Source organism: Cuculus canorus, chromosome 1 (assembly GCF_017976375.1).
Source record: "Cuculus canorus isolate bCucCan1 chromosome 1, bCucCan1.pri, whole genome shotgun sequence".
Classification (NCBI taxonomy): Eukaryota; Metazoa; Chordata; class Aves; order Cuculiformes; family Cuculidae; genus Cuculus; species Cuculus canorus.
In genome coordinates, this window is record NC_071401.1 from 96988508 (window position 1) to 97010250 (window position 21743).

A 21743-nucleotide genomic window follows, 5' to 3' on the forward strand; every position below is an offset into this window, starting at 1 on the left:
GCACATTCAGCATCCCTGATCAAAACCAGCATAAACTTGGGGAAAGAGGGTGGCACTTTTATTATTCACAGTGTAAAAAGGGTTCTTTCTCAAGCTATTACTGTTGCCAACTGAAAATACGAGTTCTTTGTGGAGGATTAATACATTTGCTTCTGGCCCATTTATCACCTCTTGTTATCAAACGAAGCTATGAGGTAGGTTTGTTCTTCCCTAGCATGGGCACATTCCCACTGCCTTCACTTATGTGCGAGCGATTCCCTCAGCTTCTTCCACTGTGGAGAGGTGCACAGCAACAGCACTGCACTAACAGTAGTGTTACAGGGTCAGCGTGAGTGGAAGTTTCATCTGATAATTCTACGGATACACAAATCTGGAAATAATTAGCCCGTCAAGATCCAAGATATCAGGCACTTACACCTACTTAGTTCTTAAAGGCAGTGCAGCAGCAGAATATATTCCAGCACCTCAGAAACTACTCACGGCTATCCTGACCAAAGAATGACTGCCAGCCACGGCGGCCAGAAACTGCTTGTGGGCAGAAAAGTAGTACCTAGGCAGATCAACACAAGGCGAAAAAAAGTTGCTTTTTCAGCTCTGTGATAACCCAAAAGCCCTTCCCATAAGGAGTAAATTCTTAGCAGGCTAACTCACGCAGCTTTTCAAAGGGATGTGGGAGCCACACTAAAAGTTCAAACAGGGATATGAAAAATTTTCTTTTATGAAGCACAGGTTAAAGTTCAACTGTACACTGCAGTACTGTTTACATATCATAAAAAGATGTAAAAAAGTAGTATTCAATAACTGCATAAAATTATGTTACAAAGATTATAAAAAGGTATATTTAATGCCTTGATTCACAGTAAGAAGAACTCTTTTGTAAGCCAAGTACTCTTATCTCCACCTCCATGATTTCACTTGATCAGCTTTCTCAGCACAAATCAGTTCACTATCTGGAATACAGCAATCCATCCAGCAAAACAGGTTTCAGACTAATCCATCAACAGAGCTAGAGAATAATAACAGAGTTTTTTCAAAGCAAAAAAGTGGTCTGGTTAAGAGCCCTGCCACTTGCAACTCCTGCTACTACAAACTAACTTTCACTAGAACATATAATTCACTATGGAACTGCAATACGAAATAACTACTCTTTCTGCTGCATGTGAACAATAATTTTTGTTTCTCTGTGGATAATCCAGCCTGAACCATATCTGGAGCAACCAAGAGAGATGAGAAATATATTTGTTAAAAATAAGTGTTTCATAATTTCAGTCTTCACGCATATACTAAAATAATGATAAAAGAAGACAAGATCTGTATATTGAGTCCAGAAATAAAGTTGGAAAATGTAAATTCGTGTGCTATAAAGTAATAGTGGTCCTCACTTATTCATCTTCTTAGATATTCAGTTTTTAGGTCCATATCTGAATCCGATGAGTCACTTTCATCAGAAGAACGAGAGGAATTTTGAAGTTCATGAGAGCTGTTCTGACAATGTGGTTTCTGCGCACTTCCTGGGTCATCCAGGGGTTTTGATTCAAAAGCACGAGAACATTGCCAGTCAGCTGCATCTTCTTGGGAAAAAAGAAGGGCTGTAGAACTATCCACATTTTCTTCAGACGTTCTCAACAGCACAGTTCTTAAGTTAATGGTAAAGCAAGCACTGTTCCTTCGACTAGAATAGTTATCATTTACCTCAGAGAAAGGGTTAAGTAACTCACTACTTGTGTCTTTGTCTTCTTCAATGTCCATCTCATGCTCTTCAAAATCTCCTGGGTCAGTTTCTGGATTTTCACTTGCCTGGCTGCTGCTGTCGTCACTTGTACCATTTGTAGAGTACTGCACAAATACATTTGGCACATCAGAGGAATGTGGGACTCTGCTTACGATATCACGCCTTGTATAGTCATGATTCCTTATGGCATCACTGTCACTGTCACTGCTGTCATCTTCATCACTGACACCAACACTGGATTCATTCACCTTTTTTTTAACTTCTTTGTAAAAGATCTCTACTGAGGCTATGTCTTCAGATTCGAGTGTCCAATGTGGAAAGGATAACGACCCGAGGAATATCTGAAAGAGCAAAGTGAATTTTTAAAAAATCACTCAAATTTGCACATATGCGCAGAAAAATATGAAAAAAATACCCGCAATGACAAGGCTGTCAAGCAAATTATTCTTCCTGTGCCACATTTTTGGCTTTTTCTGCAGAGTTCAGACCACCTAAGATTGTTCCCTCTTCTCATTTCCTGCAGATACAACAGCCTTCACTCTAAATCAAGACACATGGTGCTGTTAGCTGTAAAGAAATGACACTAGTGCCAAGCACTGTCAGGTCTGTTTTAATTTCATTTTTTGAGGTATTGGTCCATTACTAAAAACTTATTTTAGAAATACATCTTAAACCTCAGGATTCTTGGAACTCTCTACTAGCTCTTGCACTTACCATGCAAAAGAGAAGCCTTACATGTCTGATCAATTTTAATGTCCTTTAGACATGTATCATCATTTAAAGCAATGAACTATATATCATCCTAAGTCCCATTTTATCAGTTTTATTCTGCACTTCTGAGAATGACTGAATATTCAAAGCACTGGGGGAAAACGTTGACAATAAGGAAAATTGACCTAAGACACTACTTTGCAAAGTGATGTTCAGCAATCTTAGGGGTATGAAGGTAATGACATAGCAAAGGACAGAAACATGAGGAAAAAAGGCTTAGAAAACATTGACACCAATCTGCTCTGGGTATGTTTGTAGAAAATGGAAACATTTATGCTGAAAAAACCCACAGAATTAAATGTAAAAGAAGTCAGAGACTATTAAAACAAAAAGCATGCAGAGATGGACAAAAGTCTTGGGAATATTGTTATTATTGCTTGAAATTTAGTGGCAGTTCAGTCTCTTCTATTTAAATAAAAAATCAACTCACTCAGGACTCGCTTCCTCAAGTGCTAAAATATGGCACTTGATTACCAAAAAAGTCAAAGGTAGATTATTGTATTCAAAATAGTGGAACAATTTGCATGATATATTACTATTATCTTTCTTCCTTAAGTACTTTACCTTAATCATGGACTTTTCTGCCAATCACTGTGTATGACTACTGAGAATACCCTTGCACATGGAAGGTGATGCAGGTACTGTTTCCCTTGTGTACATGCCCTGTCCCCAACTTTAGTAAATTTTCTTCCAGAGCTGTATTATTTCTTTTATTTTCCTTTGTTTTTTTTATTTTCATCCAATTCCATTATTCGGGTAGATGATGACAATATGGCCCAGGAGTTAGTTTTTGAGTAATTGCTCTGGCTCAGATAGTAAAAGAAACTTGTCTGCTGCAAGAAGGATGTACATATAAAGCAATTTTCAAAGGGCGAGGGCTTAATTGTTCTACACTGGGTGCTCTGCTGTAGGACCTAGCCTCCTTCTGTGTACCATAAAGAGTTCATTTAAAGTTACGTCACTACAGGCTGTCCCTAACTTCAAAGAATCATAGAACGGCTTGGGTCCGAACTGGCCTCCAAAGACCATCTGGTCCAACCTTTTGTGGGAGAGGGAGCCTAGGTGAGATTACCTTGCACCCTATCCAACTACATACTGAAAACCTCTAGTGATGGGGGCTCTACTGCATCCTTCAGGAGGTTGTTCCAGTCATTGATTGTTCTCACTGTAGAAGATTTATATCTTATATCAAGATTTATATCTTATATCAAGATGAAAACTTGTACCCATTGCCTTTTGCCTTAAGAACTTCTGTCCTATTTGTAGCTGCTTTTGAAGTCCTGTAATACTCTAATGAGGTATCCCCTGAGCCTTCTCTTCTCCAGGGAGAAAAGACCTAACTCCTTCAGTCTTTCCTCACAGGGCAAGTTTTCCAGCCCTTTGCTCATCTTCATGGCCTGTCCAGCCTATCTGCATCTTTCTTGCACTGTGGGGACCAGAACTGGACACAATTTAGCTGCAACCTAAGAATGGACAGAATGATCATATCTCTATCTCTGTTAGCAACCTGTCACAGAAGTAACAAGAAATGGTTTTGAAAAAGACCAAACACATGTTCTGCAGAACAGACCAGATTTGGCATCCTATAGACTATCACTGACATGGGTAAATTGAAAATTGAAACATTATATGTACCTACATAACTTGTACCTAATGCAAGGATTAGAAATTTGAGATGGTAAACTTTCTCCTCCCAACCAGAAAGGTTAAATATGAGAATTATTACATACCAGGCTACCTGGAAGTGATTTGTTTTGAAGAATATAACCTCCTGCATGCAGACACTTCAGGGCACCAGCTAAAACCAGTGAAAAACATACAGCACCTGCGACTGTAACCATATTATAATCTGCAAGTAAAAAAAAAAAAAAAATCAACCAAACGTATATGAATGATGTTTCCAATGACCACATTTCATATTTCACATTCAGAACAGCTTTTTAGACTCACACTATAATTTTAGTTAGAAGGGACCTCTGCAAGTCATCTAGTCCAAAGTTAAAACAAGACCAAATCCCAAATTGGATTAACGAATTAAAAAAGAAATTACATGGTCTTCGGTAACTATTTATGCAGTCAGTGGAGATGTGTATGGTTCATAGGATTAACAATATATTTGTAGCCCTAAAGGGGATAGGGTTTTATAATTCACTTACAAATGCCCACAATGTCCATCCCTTGGAAGGTGTGTTTGGTTTGCATGGAAAGGGTTTTGGTGGCAGGGGCTGCTACAGGGGCAGCTTCTGCTGCAGACTGCTAGAAGCCCAGCCTGGCTCTGAGCCTGCCTCCAGCCAAGGCCAAGCCAATCAGTAACAGTGGTAATTCTTCTGTGATAACGCATTTAAGAAGCTGGGGGGGCAAACAGTCAGGTGGCAGCAATGGAGAGATGGGGGAGGTGTGAGCCTCCTCTTGGCCTTGTCTGTGGCTGAGCTGCCAGGGCTCATGGGTTGTGCTGTTCTGGCTGAGTGTAGCAGTGGGAAGAGAGAGAAGCCAGATGTGGGAAAAACAGCCCTGCAGACCCCAGATGGAAAAGAAACAACTATGCAGGTATCAGCTGTGAGGAAAATAGCACTGCAGAGAGCACCAAGCCCATATGGAATCACGGTGGATGTCCACCTGCAGCCTATGGAGGACACGATGCTGGAGTGGGTGGAGGCACCCAAAGGAAGCCATGACCCCGTGGAAACCTGCAGCCCGCAGGAAGGAGTCACACTGGAGAAGTTCATGGAGGACCGTCTCCCACAGGAGGGACTCCAAGCTGGAGCAGGGGAAGAGGGTGAGGAGTCCTCCCAATTGGAAAGAAGGAGCAGCAGAGACAGTGTATGATGAACTGAACGAAATCCCCATTCCATCCCTGGGAAGAAGGGCAGGATGGGGGGAAGATGTTACTTTTGGCATTTGATTTTCTATCTCAGTGTCTTGCTCTAGTTTGATTTGCAATAAATTAGATTGAGTTTTTTTCCCCAAGTCGAGTCTCTTTTGCCTCTGATGGTAATTGATGAATGATCCCTCCCTGTCCTTGTTTTGGCCCACAAGTTTTGCCTTTATTTCCTTCATCAAATAGGGGAGGAATGAGTGACCAACTACATGGCTCTTTTTGCCAACTCAGGGGCTCAAAGCCACAACAGAAAGTACTTTCCTATTGTTTTTAGGACTAATTGACTTTTAAATCTTCTTACATAAGAAGAAAATACTTGCACATAATCAAGTCAGACGATCTGTTCCTGCACCACAGCACAGTTACCTTGTCGAGCTACAGAGTTCACAGTTACACATTTCCAGGGTGATGGGATGGACTGTTTGTTCATAGATGCAGTGACCATAACAGACACGCAGTAATTTCTGTTTGGATACAAGCCTTCAATGACAGTACTAAAAGTTTCTTCAGTGGTTTTCTCAAGTGGTCTCTGCCATGACAGACAATGTTTGAAAGTTAGTTAGTTACCTAAAAAGAGATCCCCAGCCACTCCTAAAACATGTCTATTTCAGAGAAACGCAGTAGCATGTGAAACTTCAAAAACTGACAGAGTAACTCAATGGTTTATCTAGACAACTGCTTCATCTCTAGTCCTAGCTGATGACAAGATGCCTATCTTATGTCTGTTCATTAAATATCATATTATCAAAGATAAATTGCCTTCTGTCTCTAACTGTTGGTCACACTGTCTCCTTCAGTTCTGGACCCCTCACCACAAGAAGGATGTTGAGGCTCTGGAGCGTGTCCAGAGAAGAGCAACAAAGCTGGTGAGGGGGCTGGAGAACAAGTCTTACGAGGAGCGGCTGAGAGCTGGGGTTGTTTAGCCTGGAGAAGAGGAGGCTGAGGGGAGACCTTATTACTCTCTACAACTACCTGAAAGGAGGTTGTGGAGAGGAGGGAGCTGGCCTCTTCTCCCAAGTGACAGGGGACAGGACTAGAGGGAATGGCCTGAAGCTCCGTCAGGGGAGGTTCAGGTTGGATATCAGAAAAAAATTCTTCACAGTAAGAGTCATTGGGTACTGGAACAGGCTGCCCAGGGAGGTGGTCGAGTCACCTTCCCTTGAGGTGTTTAAGGAACGGGTGGATGAAGTGCTTAGGGACATGGTTTAGGGAGTGTTAGGAATGGTTGGACTCGATGATCCAATGGGTCCTTTCCAACCTTGTGATTCTATGATTCTGTGATTCTGTGATTCAAAGAGCCTCACATAGATTATACAGATTAGAAACTGTAAGTGATATTCTGATTCAGAACTCAAGGGAAAAATATCCATGGCAAGCAAGTTATGGTCCTTCTTTTGTGACTCATAAAAGGACTTAGACAAATCCAATTCCCAACAGGTAGGTGTCTGACCTGCTGTTCAAAACTTCTGGTACAGGCGGTCCGTGCTTTAATTAGGCAATTTATTCCAGTGCTTTGCCAGCCCAGTTATTTGTTTCTTGACGTTTAACCTAAAGGCTGCACAACTGCCAATTTTACTTCATTGGTTTTGGTCACAGTTACAGGGAATGGTTTATTTCCTCATTTTCTGTAGCAAATGTTTACATAGTCCAAGACTCCAGCCTCTTAACTGTGCTTTGCCTGCTTACACTAAGCAGTCCTCTATTATTCCTGCATTTCCTCACAGGTCATGTGTCAGAATCCCCCACAGCCTCACCGTTCCTTTTGGGATCCTGCTCAGCTGGTCCATGCCATTTCTGAACCACAGACTGGTGTGGGTAGGTGGGCTTTACAGCTACTGAGTATGTAAAAATAAGATTTTTTTTTTATTTCTCAGCAACACCTGAGTCGTGTTTACTTGTAACATTATAGAATGCTCTCATCCTTACTGGCAAAACTGCTGCCTGTGTAGCTGTTACCACTCTACTTACTACACAGACAATTATTCATATGTCTTATGCCTTGCACTGGTCCCTACTGAATTATCCCCTACTATTTTAAGATTATGTCTTCATTTTGTGAGGATCACTTTAAGTTCTAATCACGCCTATCTACCTCTCTATTTCAGCATACAAAAAAAAAATATTAAATAGCACCAGAATCAAAATAGGTAGTTTCAGAAATGGACTGGACACATTCTTCCAGTTTGACAGGAAAAAAGTGAACTCCTTTCTGAACATATTTTGCAATCAGCTGTGCATACAGCTGCTAGTAGTTCCTGCAAAACTATCTTTCCCTTGTCTTCCCAGAGAATAACCACTTGAGCCAGTGCTCTGTGCTTTATGTTAAATAAAGATACAGGTCAACTAGTATTCCTCTTCCAGGCCTGCTACTTGGCAGTAAAAAGAAGCTAAGATTACACTGGCCATTCTCTTTGTTTTCTTCTAAGCATCTTCTAGTCGTATATTTGCTTCGGTGAATCTGTTAACCATCGAACTATTTGATGCTGTCTGCATTTCTTCCCTAAAGCACAAGTAAAACAAGTTTTTTTTACCTTATGCTCTCCATCAAATGTTTTCAGTGTTATATCATATTCAAGCTCTCCATATATATCAATTAAAGACCGTAGCGTTTTGTGTATTCTTAAGTGAGAGGCTGGAAGCTTTATGGTGACATTTATGCAGTTTCGACAGGAACTGATATTAACTTCTGGTGGTCCCAGGATCGCTATTAAAAAAAGGAAAGAGAAAAAAAAGGATGGAAAAGTATAGAGTATGTATTTAGTCCAAATTCTGTTTCAGTGACAGATACATGTCTGATGAATTAAGATTCCAGTGTATGTCACTGTTGTAAATCCACAAGGCTTTGCAACATTTTAGTTCCACCATCAGTCATTTCCAACATGACTAGATTTTAAACAAGAAAGCAGTGGAGGGAGGGAAGAAGCAGAAAGGTGACAGAGGCTTTGCTTCAGCTCCACAGAGATGTGAGCTTATCATCTATTTGAGAGAAAAGCTGAAGTTAAAGTATAGGAAAAGCTGAATACTTTCTTGCTTATTGTCATCTTCTAGTCACTCTAGAAGGAATGTTTGTAGAAATTCAGTGGTGTGTAGCCCTGCGTAGACTAAAAACTCCACTGACAGTGGCGCAGGGGACCAAGCAAAACATAATTACACTTCTGTGAGACTTCCACTGAGTTCAAAGTAATCTCTAAAGTTAGGTCCTCAGAACATGTGTGTGTTTGAAGAGCCATGCACACTAATTGCCTCCTCTTTCCAAAACTACACATCCATCAAGATCAGAGGAACTTCCGTAGTGAATCAAGCCTAAGATCTTTTTTCTCTCCAACATAGGGAAGAAGTATAAATGTTGGAAAATGGTGCAAGAAAAAAACTATCTCCATACTCCCCTATGTCTACGTAGTACAATGCAGAGGGAAAAAAACATGAGAATTGAGAAAGTTTGTATTTCACTTTTGTCTCTTCTGGAAGCAAGCACGTTTTGATTAAGGTGGAGATTGGTTTGCCAACCTCTGCAAAATTCAAAAAAGTTATATATGCTTGCTAACTGATTCTACTCCTGAAACACGGTAGAAAAACAAACAAGAAGTTTTAAATATTACACAAATGTGAGCCGTCATCATCTCTCAAACTGGAAAATGTGTCCCAGTCAAATGCTTGCACACTTACTCATCTTTTAAGCTACAAATAAACATTAGCTTAAATCTGGTTACAGTTAAATGTGGTTGTTTTCCTGGCTCTTTGTTATGAAGCCTTTATGTCTTTACTCGAATCAGTCTGTCAACAGGAGTGAGATTCTACCTTAAGCAGGTAAGGTAGATTTCAACTACATCAAGTAGGGAAATATCTGACAATATCGCTTCTTTCCCATTCAGGCACTGTAAAACAAAAGAAAAGGACTACACGGTTCATGTAAGTTCTGTGCCCTGAAAAAGATGGCTTCACTGGCTTGCTTATGGTTTGAACTAGAGAACTACTAGTAAAACATCCAATTTCAGTTTACAAGTTGCCAGTGATGGACAGTCAGAATACACAACAGTTTGTTCCAGCGGTCAATTCAGAATATGCCTCTTGTTCCTAGCTGAAATTTATCTAGCTACAGCTTCCAGTCCGGGCATCCTGTTATGCTTTGTTAACAAGACTGACGAAGCCTGCCATAACACTTACTAGTGGTCAATGCACCTTCTGATCCTTCTGTTTATTAACCTAACTGCTGAAAGACTGATGGCCTCCATTTCAGAATGATGCTCTCAAATCCTTCAGTTATCCTTGTGGCTATGTCTCAATTCCCTTCAATTTTTCATAATTTCTGAGACTATAAGTGGATGCAGCAGTGGATACCTTTGTGCAGAACGCAGAGGTAAGCTGACCTATTCCTTCTCCAATTGGAGGATACATTCAATATCTTCAGTGAAAATTAAGTAAAGGATTAAGTAAAGTTACAAAAAACATATGTGGTCAATCTCTGTCTCTCTTACTTCAGAACTGAACATGAAAGCACAACAAAGAGTGAAGCCACCCCTGGCATTAGAAGACATTACTACTAATAAGCATCTTCTTTCAGCAAGGAAAAAGAAAAGAGCAGGCTGATGAACAAAACAAATCTTCCTATACACCTAGTGCAGATATAGCATTTAAGTCTTAACACTGACTACTTGAAGACCTAAAAACAATGTTGAGTTTTTTAAAGCTATGTATCTTATGCACTAAGAGATTTTCATGTTACGCTTGTCAATGCTTGACGTGACGCTATTTCCTCTATATTTTTATATATATATTTATTCCTCTATATTTATATATATATAAAACCAGAGCCTCATCCCTTTAACAGAACTACTGTAGCCACAGATTTCAGGAAGCTATCTATATACTTTATGTCTTGTAACTGATATGTGATAGATTATCTACAAATTCATATTCTCTTAGATAAAGGAATAAGCTACCTTGGAGTGTCTTACTGTAAAGCTAGCAGAATATAGTTTATACATTAGCTAGGAATAAAAACCTACTAAAATGAGCAAATGTAGACAGAGAACTTACTCTCAGTAATTGGTTCAAACTCAAGTACAGACGAATTAAATACTTCAGTTCCTATCATGCTTTGAACCAATGAAAAATACTGAGTTTGAACATCTTTAAAATCATCTGTCAGATTACAGGAGAGTTGGGTAATATTTGAACATTGTTCGGCAGTCTTCCAGTTCCTGTAAACCAAAACAAGTTAAAAAAAGATCAATCTATGTGGATTCTCGGATACAAGAAAGCACTGGGGGATAAGGAGGAGCATTTCTGAGTGGAAAAACAGACAAACAAGAAAACCCCATCCTTAGTACTTTGAGTCAATAAATATCGAAAGTAAAATTTGTGTTATAAAGTAAGACTTGCCTGCGGTCAGTGTACAGCACACGATAGTATGTTGGCACAGCTGGATCCCTTTTTGCTTGCCAGGACAACACATGCTGAAAATTGTAAGATTTCATTTGTAGGCTGTGAGGTGGCCCTCCCAGAAATCTTCCTAGAAAGGGGGAAAAAAAACCCCAAAGCCAAACAATTCACCAATATGAATGGCAAACAAATGTGAGATTGCAACAATTCTAATCCGAGCAGCCCAGTATTTGCCCCCCAGATTAAGCAAACACAGAACAGAAGAGTTCAGCGCAATAGAAACAACAACGCAGAGGACTGTCCTCTATTATATCTATATTAAGTTCTTTCTTCAAAATGCATAAGGTTATAAAATTATGCTTGGTGAGAATATGCAAGTTTTTTTGAACTGTGTTAGAAAAAGCATTTGAAAGAAAAAAAAAAAAACCTCTTACCAGGCAAGCTGCAACAAACTTTAGACAGAATGCTGATGTACACTGGAAAATGAAACTATGTATTAATGCATTTGTATGCCTACAATATCTGATTATTAGTTTATTACTGGCAATATTAATTTGCAACAATTAGAGACAATACTCAGCATTCCCTCAGTGGAACTGTTTCTTTTTTTCACATCTTCTTCCTATTACTTTCCTCTACCCATCCTTCCTTCCCCAGAGCATGGGATACCCCTTTCCCCTTAATTTGAGGCTCCTAGGAGCTAGTTCTTTGACAACTACACTGCCAGATGAGGTTCAAGATTCAGTGTGAAAAAACTTAAGATATTCAATTAAATATTGTCTTAGCAGATTCTGACTATATTTCATGTAGCTCACTCTGTCTATTAAACTTTTTAAGTTTTAACAAGAATCTTAAAACTGGTCTGGGAAAAAGACACTATTACTGCTTGAAGAACTTTACTGAATCATCTTCATAGATGCCCTTCCTTGCTAAATGTGAGGAGTCCTCAAGGCTGTAGTTTAACAACTTTGGTATATTACTCACTGTCTTCAGTCAGCTAACTCCTGTAAGTCCTTATTTCATGCTCTCTTTCTTATCTCACTCTCTATTTTGTGTCTTCTTTCTGCAACATTTCCATGTGGGTTTTTAACTCTAAAGCATTCTATTCTATGCCTGCAAAAGAAAAGAAAAATAACCCAACAAGAGATGCTACCAACACCACTTCTGTCACAGGATGTGGTTAAGGCCATATTCAACCTGTCAGCCAGGCCTACTGTGCGAGTTATCTCTTGAACCCAGCCTTCTTGTGGCTCCTGACATTCTAGAGGTCCCCACGTCCTTTCCTATACCTTCTGTAAAAGACTGCTCATTCGCTCAGATTCTCACTGTATCCAGAATTCTCTGCCCAGTCTCAGCCCAGTCTTACACCATTCATATCTCTCCAGCATGTCACTTCAAGACACTCTTGAAATTATTGTTCTGACCCTTCTATTTTTTTTCTCAAGATTCTTCAGATTCTTTCTCCTTTCTAAATACAACAAATACAAACTTCCTGTCCTATTTTTAAAGGCATTCTGTGGCCTGTCCTCCTACTGGTGAGATGCCAACTCGCACACTCAGTTGTCCAAAGAAGCTATTAATTTCAAACATTTCGACATGCCTTTTCTTATGCTTCAGATGAACTCCCTAGAAATATCCATAAAATTACTTCTTATTTCAAATGTGCACGCTACTTCTCATGCTTTAGATGAACAAAATTATCTGCAAAATTACTTCATTATTTTCTCTAAAACTCTTCTCCGTGAACTCTCTTTCGTCTTGACACGTAAACCCTCTCCCCCAAAAATACGACAACACCCAAAACACTGCTGGCTTGATACCTCTGTTGAACCGTGCTGATTAATACTGCCTTAATTACTTCTTCTATTCTCCCCATCTCACTTAGAATGGTAACTTCTATAGCATGAGGAATGACTTTATATTTGTACAGCAGCTAACAGCAGCACTCTGGTCCATATCTGAGGTTCTCCAAGTGGCACACTATGACAAATAATAACAGCATAACTAAGTGCCACACTTGGAATGACCACGAAAACAGAAAAGAAATCTGGGACATACCTTATAACAAATTAAAACAAATAGATCTACAAATAATGGATAGGACAGGACTATTACAGACTGGTTGAGGTTAGAAGGAGCCTCTGGAGGTCATCTGGTCTAACCTCAGACTATGTGAAACAGAATACATATTCCTGATAAACCAGAGCGGATTCAGAATAGTAGGGGGGCAGTGAGAACTGTCCTGTTCCAGACACACTTGGAGCATTTCCTAAAGTATTAAAGCAGCTAGTTTACAACCCTTGTCTACTTTTGCATAGTACTGAAAGAGGAAAGGAAAAGTTTCCTATCCAATTAATTAAACAAAAGAGATATCCGCACAGAATCTTTATGACTTCAGAAATTTGCTTTAAAAAAAATCCCTTCAATTAGCAGTGAGTACACACAGAATCACACACAAATACGCTTAGACACCAAGTTTGTTGAAATAATTTGGAATTGATACTTCACCAAGTATCTCTTAAAAATCTGGTTCTTTGGATGACTGTCTCACAAATATCAAACTATGCTCCCAGCATCCCTTCAGAAATTAGATACAAAGAGATTAAGCAGCTCACTTGAGTTGCACATCCAGCAAATTTACATTTCCAAAAGATAGAAAACTCATCTTTCTCAAGCTTCATTTTGCCATTCAAACCATGGACATTCTCTCTTGTATGTCTTCCTTTGCACTTGTTCTTCTATGTCATTACTGAATAATAAACATCTCCTTGAAGAAGTGCAGTTAAAAGTAGAACAACGGATTTCCTGCCATATAGTAACAGATCACTCATCTGAAAAAAACTTCCAGTGGGCAAGAATAACAAAGCAATACTTCAGCAGTTATTATTCTTTACCTAAACACAAGTTCAGATTTGTAATAATTTGTGGCAGGAATTCTCCCTTCTCCCAACAGGTACACAGCTGTTAGTACATTATTTATATTTCCATACCACAAACAGATAGTATAAATGCACAGACTCTATTTATGACACTTCACTGGGGCAAGTCCTTTGAATTAGGAGATGCAAACTGCCCTTCTTCATTTTCTTTTATGCCAGCCACCTCATACGTGTCAGATGTGTCGCTGATGTATTTCCTCATGACATAAATGTCTGTCTATTCTGTTCATGTTTGTGATTTTTAAATGCCTCTCCCCTATCAAAACAAAATTCCGCCCATCTTAGAGTTCAAACTGCCTCAGAACTTTGTTTCAACAAACATGTTTAGCCAAGGTATTTGGTGAGTTGCAAAATTTTCTAGGTTACACTCGTACATAACAGACATAGACAAAGAAAAAAAATATCTTAGACTAAGTAACTGGAAAAATTAGGACTGAAGAAATAAAGACGGTCTACAAACTGAATGGGGAATCTACCATCTTAGCCTTTTTACAGAATTAAATGAGCCTATCAATATAGCTTCTCACTACAAGTACAGCTCAGCCAAACTGTTTGTTGTGCCTGATAATCCAGAAACTAAGGAATCCTGAAAAAAAATAGAGTAAGGAATAAAAATTAACACATCCAACTAAGAGTCCCCTGGACATTAAGAGAGGCATGCTGTTTCAAAGCATTTCTTTCTTATGAGAAAATCATGGTTTATGTATCAAATGGGGTTTGTAGAATATAATAAACTAGATTTTTATGTCTGTGAACTATTCCAGGAAGAGCTCTATAATAAGATGACGGTATTTTACTTCAATAACACAGCAAGAGTGTTAGGGAAAAATCATCAGTGCTACTCCTCTTACAACATAAACGTACACAAAACTTACCAAGTTGATAAAAATGCATTGGTCCACCCATCAGTGTTTCCACAGTGATTAAGAAATATAACCTACTGATTGCAAAATAAACATTTTGCTTCTATACCTGCAAATACATTTAAAACAAACACATTCAGCAAATTTCCTTAGTAAATTACTTGGAAGTAAAACGAGGTCAATGTAGAAAGATTTATTTTAACCTCCTGAGGTGTTTGGGACGAGGCAGTGGTACTGACACAGTTACTGCTATCGGGGGGGTAGTGTGGGGCAAGGATCTTCAGATTAGACAGGCAATTTTGTGACAATAACAATTGTCTTTTTTTACACAGAAAGGGTTCTTACCATTTCAAATAAATACAGAAAATATTGCATGATTATTTGTATCAATTTTGCAAGCAGATTGCATGGGAAAATTCTATGCCATTCACTCCAATTTATTCAATACAATGAAAATAAACATTGCTTGGCTTTATTTGAAATATTACAAGAACTCATCACTGTTGTAAAAATAATTTCTAGAAAGAGGATAGATCAAGAGGCAAGTTAGAAAAAAATGATGAATTTTTTAATTATAAGAAGTAATGCAGTTTGTTATGATTTTTAATACATAAAATCTATTAAAATATTCCCTCTCTTTGATGTTATTATTTTACTCCTCATAACATTAATATATGCAGGATCTGGTTTTGAATGACAGGCAAAGTACTGAGGAACAACTATGACTCTATAGTCAAATGGGAAGGGTAAAATTATTTCCAAAGAATCTTCTCCTCCAGGCTTTATACAAATAAACTATTTTTAAATTTAGAATGATTTTAAAATACAACTTAAATTATCTTGTCTGCAAAACAAACAGCTTAAAATTTAAAATCATTACAGAGCACACTGCAGTCAAACTTAACACAGTACATTAAAACCAAATTAATTAAAAAACCCCACCTTTATCTATGTCAGTCTTCCTCTGATTAAAGTTTTAGCATGACTATAGGAAGTCACTGGATAAATGTTGGCAACCTGTATGTGTACACCTGACAATCATAATTCAACGGTCAAAGAGAATATTCTTTTCATTTCAGTTTGGTTCATTTTATTAATTTGTTCAAGCATAAGGAATATTTAGGAGCTATAAAACACCAGTAATTCCTGGCGAATTAAAAGTGATGGATAGGAAGATAAGATTTACTAGCTACAAAATCTCTAAGCTTATCACCGGTATCAGTAAACTGGAAAGTGATTAAGTCACATGTATCTATCAAGTCCATTTAGTTTTAGAACTAGTGAACATAACAGAAGATAAAACAGTTTGAGTTCTCATTCAGCTCAAGCTTACAGATTACACAATTAGAAAAAAACTTTCTACTTCAACAAGGTTACCAACTTTGTTCTGAAGTCACACAGAAACCTAAAGCCAAGCAATGTTACTTTCACAGTCACTTTGAAGAACAGTTACAACTGCAGGATCTGATTTTTCAGGCTGTTCAAAATTTTCTCTTAAGGGAAAAACTCTGAGGATCCTGAATTCACTTGCTTCAGAATACTTGCTTTATGGCTTAATCTTTGCAATTAATCACAAGATATGTTTAAAGCACTCCATACATGTTATTCCACAACTGATGTATTTGCTTACCTTTCATCCTTGCTGTACGTGCTGTCACCAATAACAACTATTCCACTCTTGGAATCTGAAGAGACTTGTGCATGGCTCTGTAAGCTGAACAACACGTGTCTCTTACATGATGCATATCCAAAGCCAAGTTATGTGTTTAGTACCTTAGAATATGTAAGAAAAACGTGACAAAACAGGTTTATGTCATGTCAGACTTTGCACAGTTGTCTAAATCTGGATGTCCTCTGCTGATCTACCAGTGCAAGTGAAATCCCAGGGGAAATTCCAGGGGGAAAACCACTTCTGTCAAAACTCTGATTAGCTTTTGTTACTCTTCCTCTTCAGAGCCTCAGCAATCCCTGGAAAAAAGCCATGGAAATATTAGTGAGTCCAGACCCCACTCACCTTATCGTTCTGGGCTCACAACCCCCCTGAGTGCTGCCTGAAGGGTCCAGCACTTTTGAAACTCAGCTTCACATTTCCATGTAATTTTCAATGGCAGATCACTTTTAACCAGAGTTCAGGCTGGGCTGTTTTAATTTGCTTCCAATTGGGAAAAAAAACAAAGTGTAGGTTTTGAACTTCTGAAAGTCATCAGCTTATATTTCAGAAAAGCTCTACATCAGTAACACACCCTATTTTTGAAACAAGCAGATGACATATTTATTTATAGAAATCTACTTATCTGAAACCTACACAACTAATACACCTGTATGGATCTACTTTACTACTGAAACCATGTGATTTAGGGAGTTGCACTGTGGGTTGTAATGCTATGCCCTTACTCTATTCCCAGCTTTGGTAGGGGACTTTGCATAAGTCACTCTGCTGGTTTTGGCTGGGAGAGCATTAATTTTCTTCATTGTAGCTAGTATGAGGCTATGTTTTGGATTTGTGGTGGAAACCTCTTCATAATACAGGGATGTTTTAAGCGTAGCTGGAGAGTACTCACACAGACTCAAGGCCTTTTCTGCTTCTCGCATCACACCACCACCGAGTGGGCTGGAAGTGCACAAGAAGCCTGGAGGGGACACAGCCGGGACAGCTAGCCCCAAGTGGCCAAAGGGACATTCTATACCACATGACATCATGCTCTGCATATACAACTGGGGGAAGAAGAGGAAGGGGGGATGTTTGGACTTATGCTGTTTTGTCTTCACAAGTAACCACTATGCGTGATGGAGCCCTGCTTTCCTGGAGACGGACAAACACCCGCCTGCCAATGGCAAGTAGTGAATCAATTCCTTGTTTTGCACTGCTTGTGGGCACACCTTTCACTTTATTTATTAAACTGTCTTTATCTCAACCCACAAGTTTTACCTTTTTTCTGATTCTCCTCCTCAATCCCACTGGGCAGGCAGGGAGCAAGCAAGCGGCTGCATGGTGCTTTCTTGCCATCTGGGGTTAAACCACAAGAGACCTTTTTGGCACCCAACGTGGAGCTCAAAGGGTTAGAGATAACAACAGATCTGATTGGAATGTGCTAGACTGAATTTATAGCCATTTAGATACCAACCAATAGCCATTGCTGTTTAGATAACAACCAGCAGGCTTCTACCCTTGCCATGGGGAGCGCAGTACAGTGAGGCAATACTGTACCTTAGAGCCTAGTGCCTGTTAGTGGCTGCTTTTTGCTTTTGCTGCTCGCTGTAAGGCTTATCCGCTTACTCTGCTGTGCCTGGGAACGTTCTGATAACGGCAATGGCGATGCGCCTGGGCTGGCAGATGGCCAGGCCACCGCTGCTCTTTCTGTGCTGCTCTACTGGACAGGCTGGAAGTCCAGCATGAACCCAAGTCGAAGGGACTGTGACCTGTGGATGATCCACACGGGAGTGGGACACCCAAGAGTACCTGTGGCCGTAGCTGTGCCACAGCAGTAATCCCTCTGAAAGGACTGGGGCTCAAAGAGAAGTCCAAGCTGCAGCAGATACACCTATGCATGAGGTCATGCTGGAGCATGTGGCTACGGATAAGCCCTTGACAGAGCAGGTACGCCCCTGGAGGGACTGCAGCCATGGGTAAGGCCATGTTGGAGCAGGCTTACTCCTGAAGGGACCACAGCTGTGGGTAAGGCCACACTGGAGCGGGTCTATCTCCAATGGCAATGTGGTCCACGGAGAAGGCCAGGCTGGAACAGGTGCACCTTGAAGTGACTGTGGATAAGCCTACACTGCAGCAGATAAAATCCTGGAGAGACTGAGGCTCCTAGATAAGGCTCCACTTGGAGCAGGGAGAGCTCTACGGGACTGCTGCCTGTGGATAAGTCTAAGCCGGAGCAGGGGCAAGGGAAGGAGTTCACTGAAATGTTAAACCCTGCAACCTGGCCCAAAGGGACTGGGGTGGAGACTGTAAAGCAAAACTGTTGTAACCCATGATTTCAGCTGCATGTTACAGGAATTAAGCACAGGAGTAACCACGTGAGCCAATGGAGAACGAGCCTTCCAAGCAGTAGTGCAAGTGCAGCAGTGACCTGACCTGAATTGGCTTTGGTGCCCACTAACTCCACGCAACACGGCAGCTCCCCTGTCCCGAGTGACACCCCCCAACACATAGAGCCCAAAGTCAAGGACTAAATGAACTCAATGGACATTTTGTAGACATTTTACACGGGTGATCCATAGCCTAGGAGAACGATATCTGTGTCTTACATAAAAGGATGGGAAAGGGTGGTGGGTAATGAGGGTGTATGGCATAGTGTGGGACCCAAGCTGACATAAATGGTATGGAATAAGGGGTGGAGGATGTGCTGGTTTCGGTTGGGGCAGAGTTCATTTTCTTCACTGCAGCTACTGTGGGGCTATGTTTGGATTTGTGCTGGAAACAGGGTTGATAATTCAGGGAAGTTTTCCTTATTGCTGGAAAAGTTATTCCTTAGTGCTCACACAGAGTCAAGGCATTTTCTGCTTCTCACCCCACCCCAACACCAAATAGGCTGGAAGTGCAAAAGAAGTTGGGAGGAGACACAACTGGCCCCAACTGACCAAGGGGATATTCCATACCATATGGCATCATGCTCAGCTTATAAAGCTGAGGGAAAGAAAGGAAGGGTGGGATGTTTGGAGTGATGACAATTTGCCTTACAAGGAACCGTTACTGTGTGATGGAGTCACACTTTCCTGGAGATGGCTGAACAGTAAGTAATGTAGTAACAAATTATTTTCTTGCTTTGCTTTGCTTGTGTGCACGGCTTTTGTTTTACCTATTAAGTTGTATTTCTCTCAGCCCAAGAGTTTCCTCATTTTTACTCTTCCAATCCTCTCCCCCACCTCACTGCAGAGGGAGTGAGTGAGTGGCTGTGTAGGGCTTAGCTGCCAGCTGGGGTTAAACCATAGCAGTTGCTTCCAAGGATAGAAAAATCAATTAACCTTAATAATCCAAGTCTATTAACCAGAAGTCCATTTTCAATACGCTGCCAGCCGTGCTCCTGGTAACCTAGATGCACCCCTGGAGGAACCACTGTGGGACATGCCACATCAAAACATACTGACAGACTCCTTGGCTGCCCTGTGCCATTTCAGCGTTGGGGGGAGGGAGGGACACACACACACAAAGAAACAGCACTTGTGATAAGAAGCGCTATCAGTCTACTGGTTTTCCTCACGAAATTATGCCTTTTACAAATTAATAACAAATTAAGCTATGGCACTACCTGCATCAAAACCAGCCCCAGCGTACCTCATAGGATAAAAAATTCCCCCCAGCGATAGCCTATGACGCTGCCAAAGAAGCAATCCCTCCAACCCGCTGTGTTATTTTTTGTCCGATTCATATGAGGACAGGCTGAGAGAGTTGGGGTTGTTCAGCCTGGAGGAAGCTCCAACAAGACCTTACAGCGACCTTCCAGTACCTGAAGGGGCTGCAGGAAAGCTGGGGAGGGACTGTTCACAAAGGCTTGTAGTGATAGGATTAGAGGCAATGGATATAAACTAGAGAGGGGAAGATTTAAAGTAGACATAAGGAGGAATTTCCTGCCCATGAGGGTGGCGAGGCACTGGCATAGGTTGCCCAGGGAAGCTGTGGCTGCCCCAACCCTGGAGGTGTCCAAGACTAGACGGGATTTGGCTTTGAGCAGCCTGATCTGGTGGGAGGTGTCCCTGCCCATGGCAGGGGCGGTGGAACTGGAGGGGCTTTAAGGTCCTTTCCAACCCAAACCATTCTATGATTCTAAGATTCATCCGGTATTAGGCCAAACTTGGGGGGCGGGGGGGAAAGGAAGGGCCCGGATTTCGCCCAGCAGCGACCTCCACAGACGCCAGAAAAGCGCTAAGCGAAACCAAAGACCTTTCCGGGAAATCCCGGCAGCCGCAGCCACCGACCCTCCCCGGGGAGAGCGGGGCGGCCCCTCCGGCACCGGCCGCTCCTGGTACCGAAAACGCTGGCAAATCAAAACTATAAGGCTCGTTTTGTAGTCTGAGACAGCAGCATCCTTTATCAGGTCTGGGCAACACAGGGGAGCGATCTCCATCCATCGTGTGCGGCCAGGCATGAGCTGGGACAGGATGGATTCCCCACTCACATGCACAGGGATCAATTCTCCCAGAAATCTTATGCATGTTCTATTCTTTCCAAGGCATAATCGCAATGCTATTATGAACTTCACAGCAGTCAAATCCGTTGCTGATTTGGGGCTGGCTCCAGCTCTGCCTGACCCCGCACTGGAGATGGGAAAGGCTGCAAAGAGAGGGGATTGCAGCAGACACAGCTGCTCAGCACAGATCACACTGTGCATAAGCTGTGATCGTCTCCAAAGAGTGAACAGCGTCTGGAGAAACACTGACTGAAAGAAAACACGCTATAAAATCCAACGCTATCAGACGGACATTCTGCCAAACCTTCAAAACCCACATCTAGTTGGATGAACTCAGCCCCGCTCTAGCTGAAACCAAACAGCAGCAGCCCCGTGTGTGGCTGTGCCGGCGCGGCCCCGGCGCCCCCGCCCCGCACCCCCCGCCCGTACCTCGGAGCCGGCGGCAGCGCCGAGGCCCGCGCTCCGCTCCGTGCGGCGCCGCGCAGAGTCCCCATGGCGGCAGTGCGGCCGCGGGCAGGGGCGGGGCGCTAAGCAGCGCCGGGCCGCCCCCGCCGTGCGAGGGGCTGCGCGTGTCTGTGCTGGTGCCTGGGGGTCTGCCTGGGTATGTTCGTGTGTGTCCGTCTGTGCCCGTGACCGCGCATCCGTGTCCACGCGCGTCTCTGTGTCTGTGTGGGTCTGCGTTTGTGTGCGCTTGTCTGTGTCTGTGGGTGCGCATGCGTGTGTGGCCATGTGTGTGTCTGTCTGTCTGTGTGCGTGTGCCCATCTGTGTGTCTGTGTGTCTCTGTGTGTCTGTGTGTGCCCATGAGTGTGGCCGTGTTTCTCTGTCTTTGCGTGTGTGCGCATGTCTGTGTGTGTCTCCCCATGTGTGTCTGTGTGTATGCATGTCCATGTATGTGTCTGTCTGTCTGTGTGCACATGTCCGTGTGTGTATGTGTGTCTCCCCATGTGTGTCTCTGTGTGTGTGTGGCCGTATGTGTGTGTGGCCGTGTATGTGTCTCTGTGTGCATGTCTGTGTGTGTGTGTGTGTCTGTTTGTCTCTGT

At 41.6% G+C, this 21743-nt stretch overlaps 1 protein-coding gene across 9 annotated transcripts; it reads right to left on the reverse strand.

Moving 5' to 3' along the window:
- Positions 1 to 134: 134 nt before the first annotated feature.
- On the reverse strand, positions 135 to 21397 carry IFNAR2 (interferon alpha and beta receptor subunit 2). Of its 9 annotated transcripts, none has more exons than XM_054075652.1 (11): positions 21132 to 21397; positions 16432 to 16533; positions 16196 to 16338; positions 14578 to 14674; positions 11198 to 11239; positions 10764 to 10893; positions 10419 to 10582; positions 7913 to 8085; positions 5748 to 5910; positions 4234 to 4352; positions 146 to 2073 (listed from the first exon to the last, which is right to left on the reverse strand). In XM_054075652.1, exons 4-11 carry the CDS (start codon positions 14606 to 14608, stop codon positions 1387 to 1389), a joined length of 1509 nt encoding a protein of 502 aa, XP_053931627.1. In that variant the 5' UTR covers positions 14609 to 14674; positions 16196 to 16338; positions 16432 to 16533; positions 21132 to 21397; the 3' UTR covers positions 146 to 1386. The 9 variants fall into 9 exon arrangements, with proteins under 9 accessions (XP_053931673.1, XP_053931665.1, XP_053931660.1 ...); XM_054075665.1 differs by adding an exon at positions 11748 to 11876 and having other exon boundaries at positions 16196 to 16533; XM_054075690.1 differs by lacking the exon at positions 10419 to 10582 and adding an exon at positions 11748 to 11876 and having other exon boundaries at positions 136 to 2073; positions 16196 to 16533.
- Positions 21398 to 21743: the final 346 nt, after the last annotated feature.

What these genes read in the sequence shown, in the direction of transcription:
- IFNAR2 (XM_054075657.1), bottom strand. Translation starts at nt 14,608, where the DNA reads ATGGGTGGACCAATGCATTTTTATCAACTTG. An exon ending in GTGCTGTACACTGACCGCAG is followed by an intron (nt 10,583 to 10,763) that starts GCAAGTCTTACT and finishes TTTGGTTTACAG; the next exon opens with GAACTGGAAGACTGCCGAAC. An exon ending in GTTTGAACCAATTACTGAGA is followed by an intron (nt 8,086 to 10,418) that starts GTAAGTTCTCTG and finishes TTTTTTTAATAG; the next exon opens with CGATCCTGGGACCACCAGAA.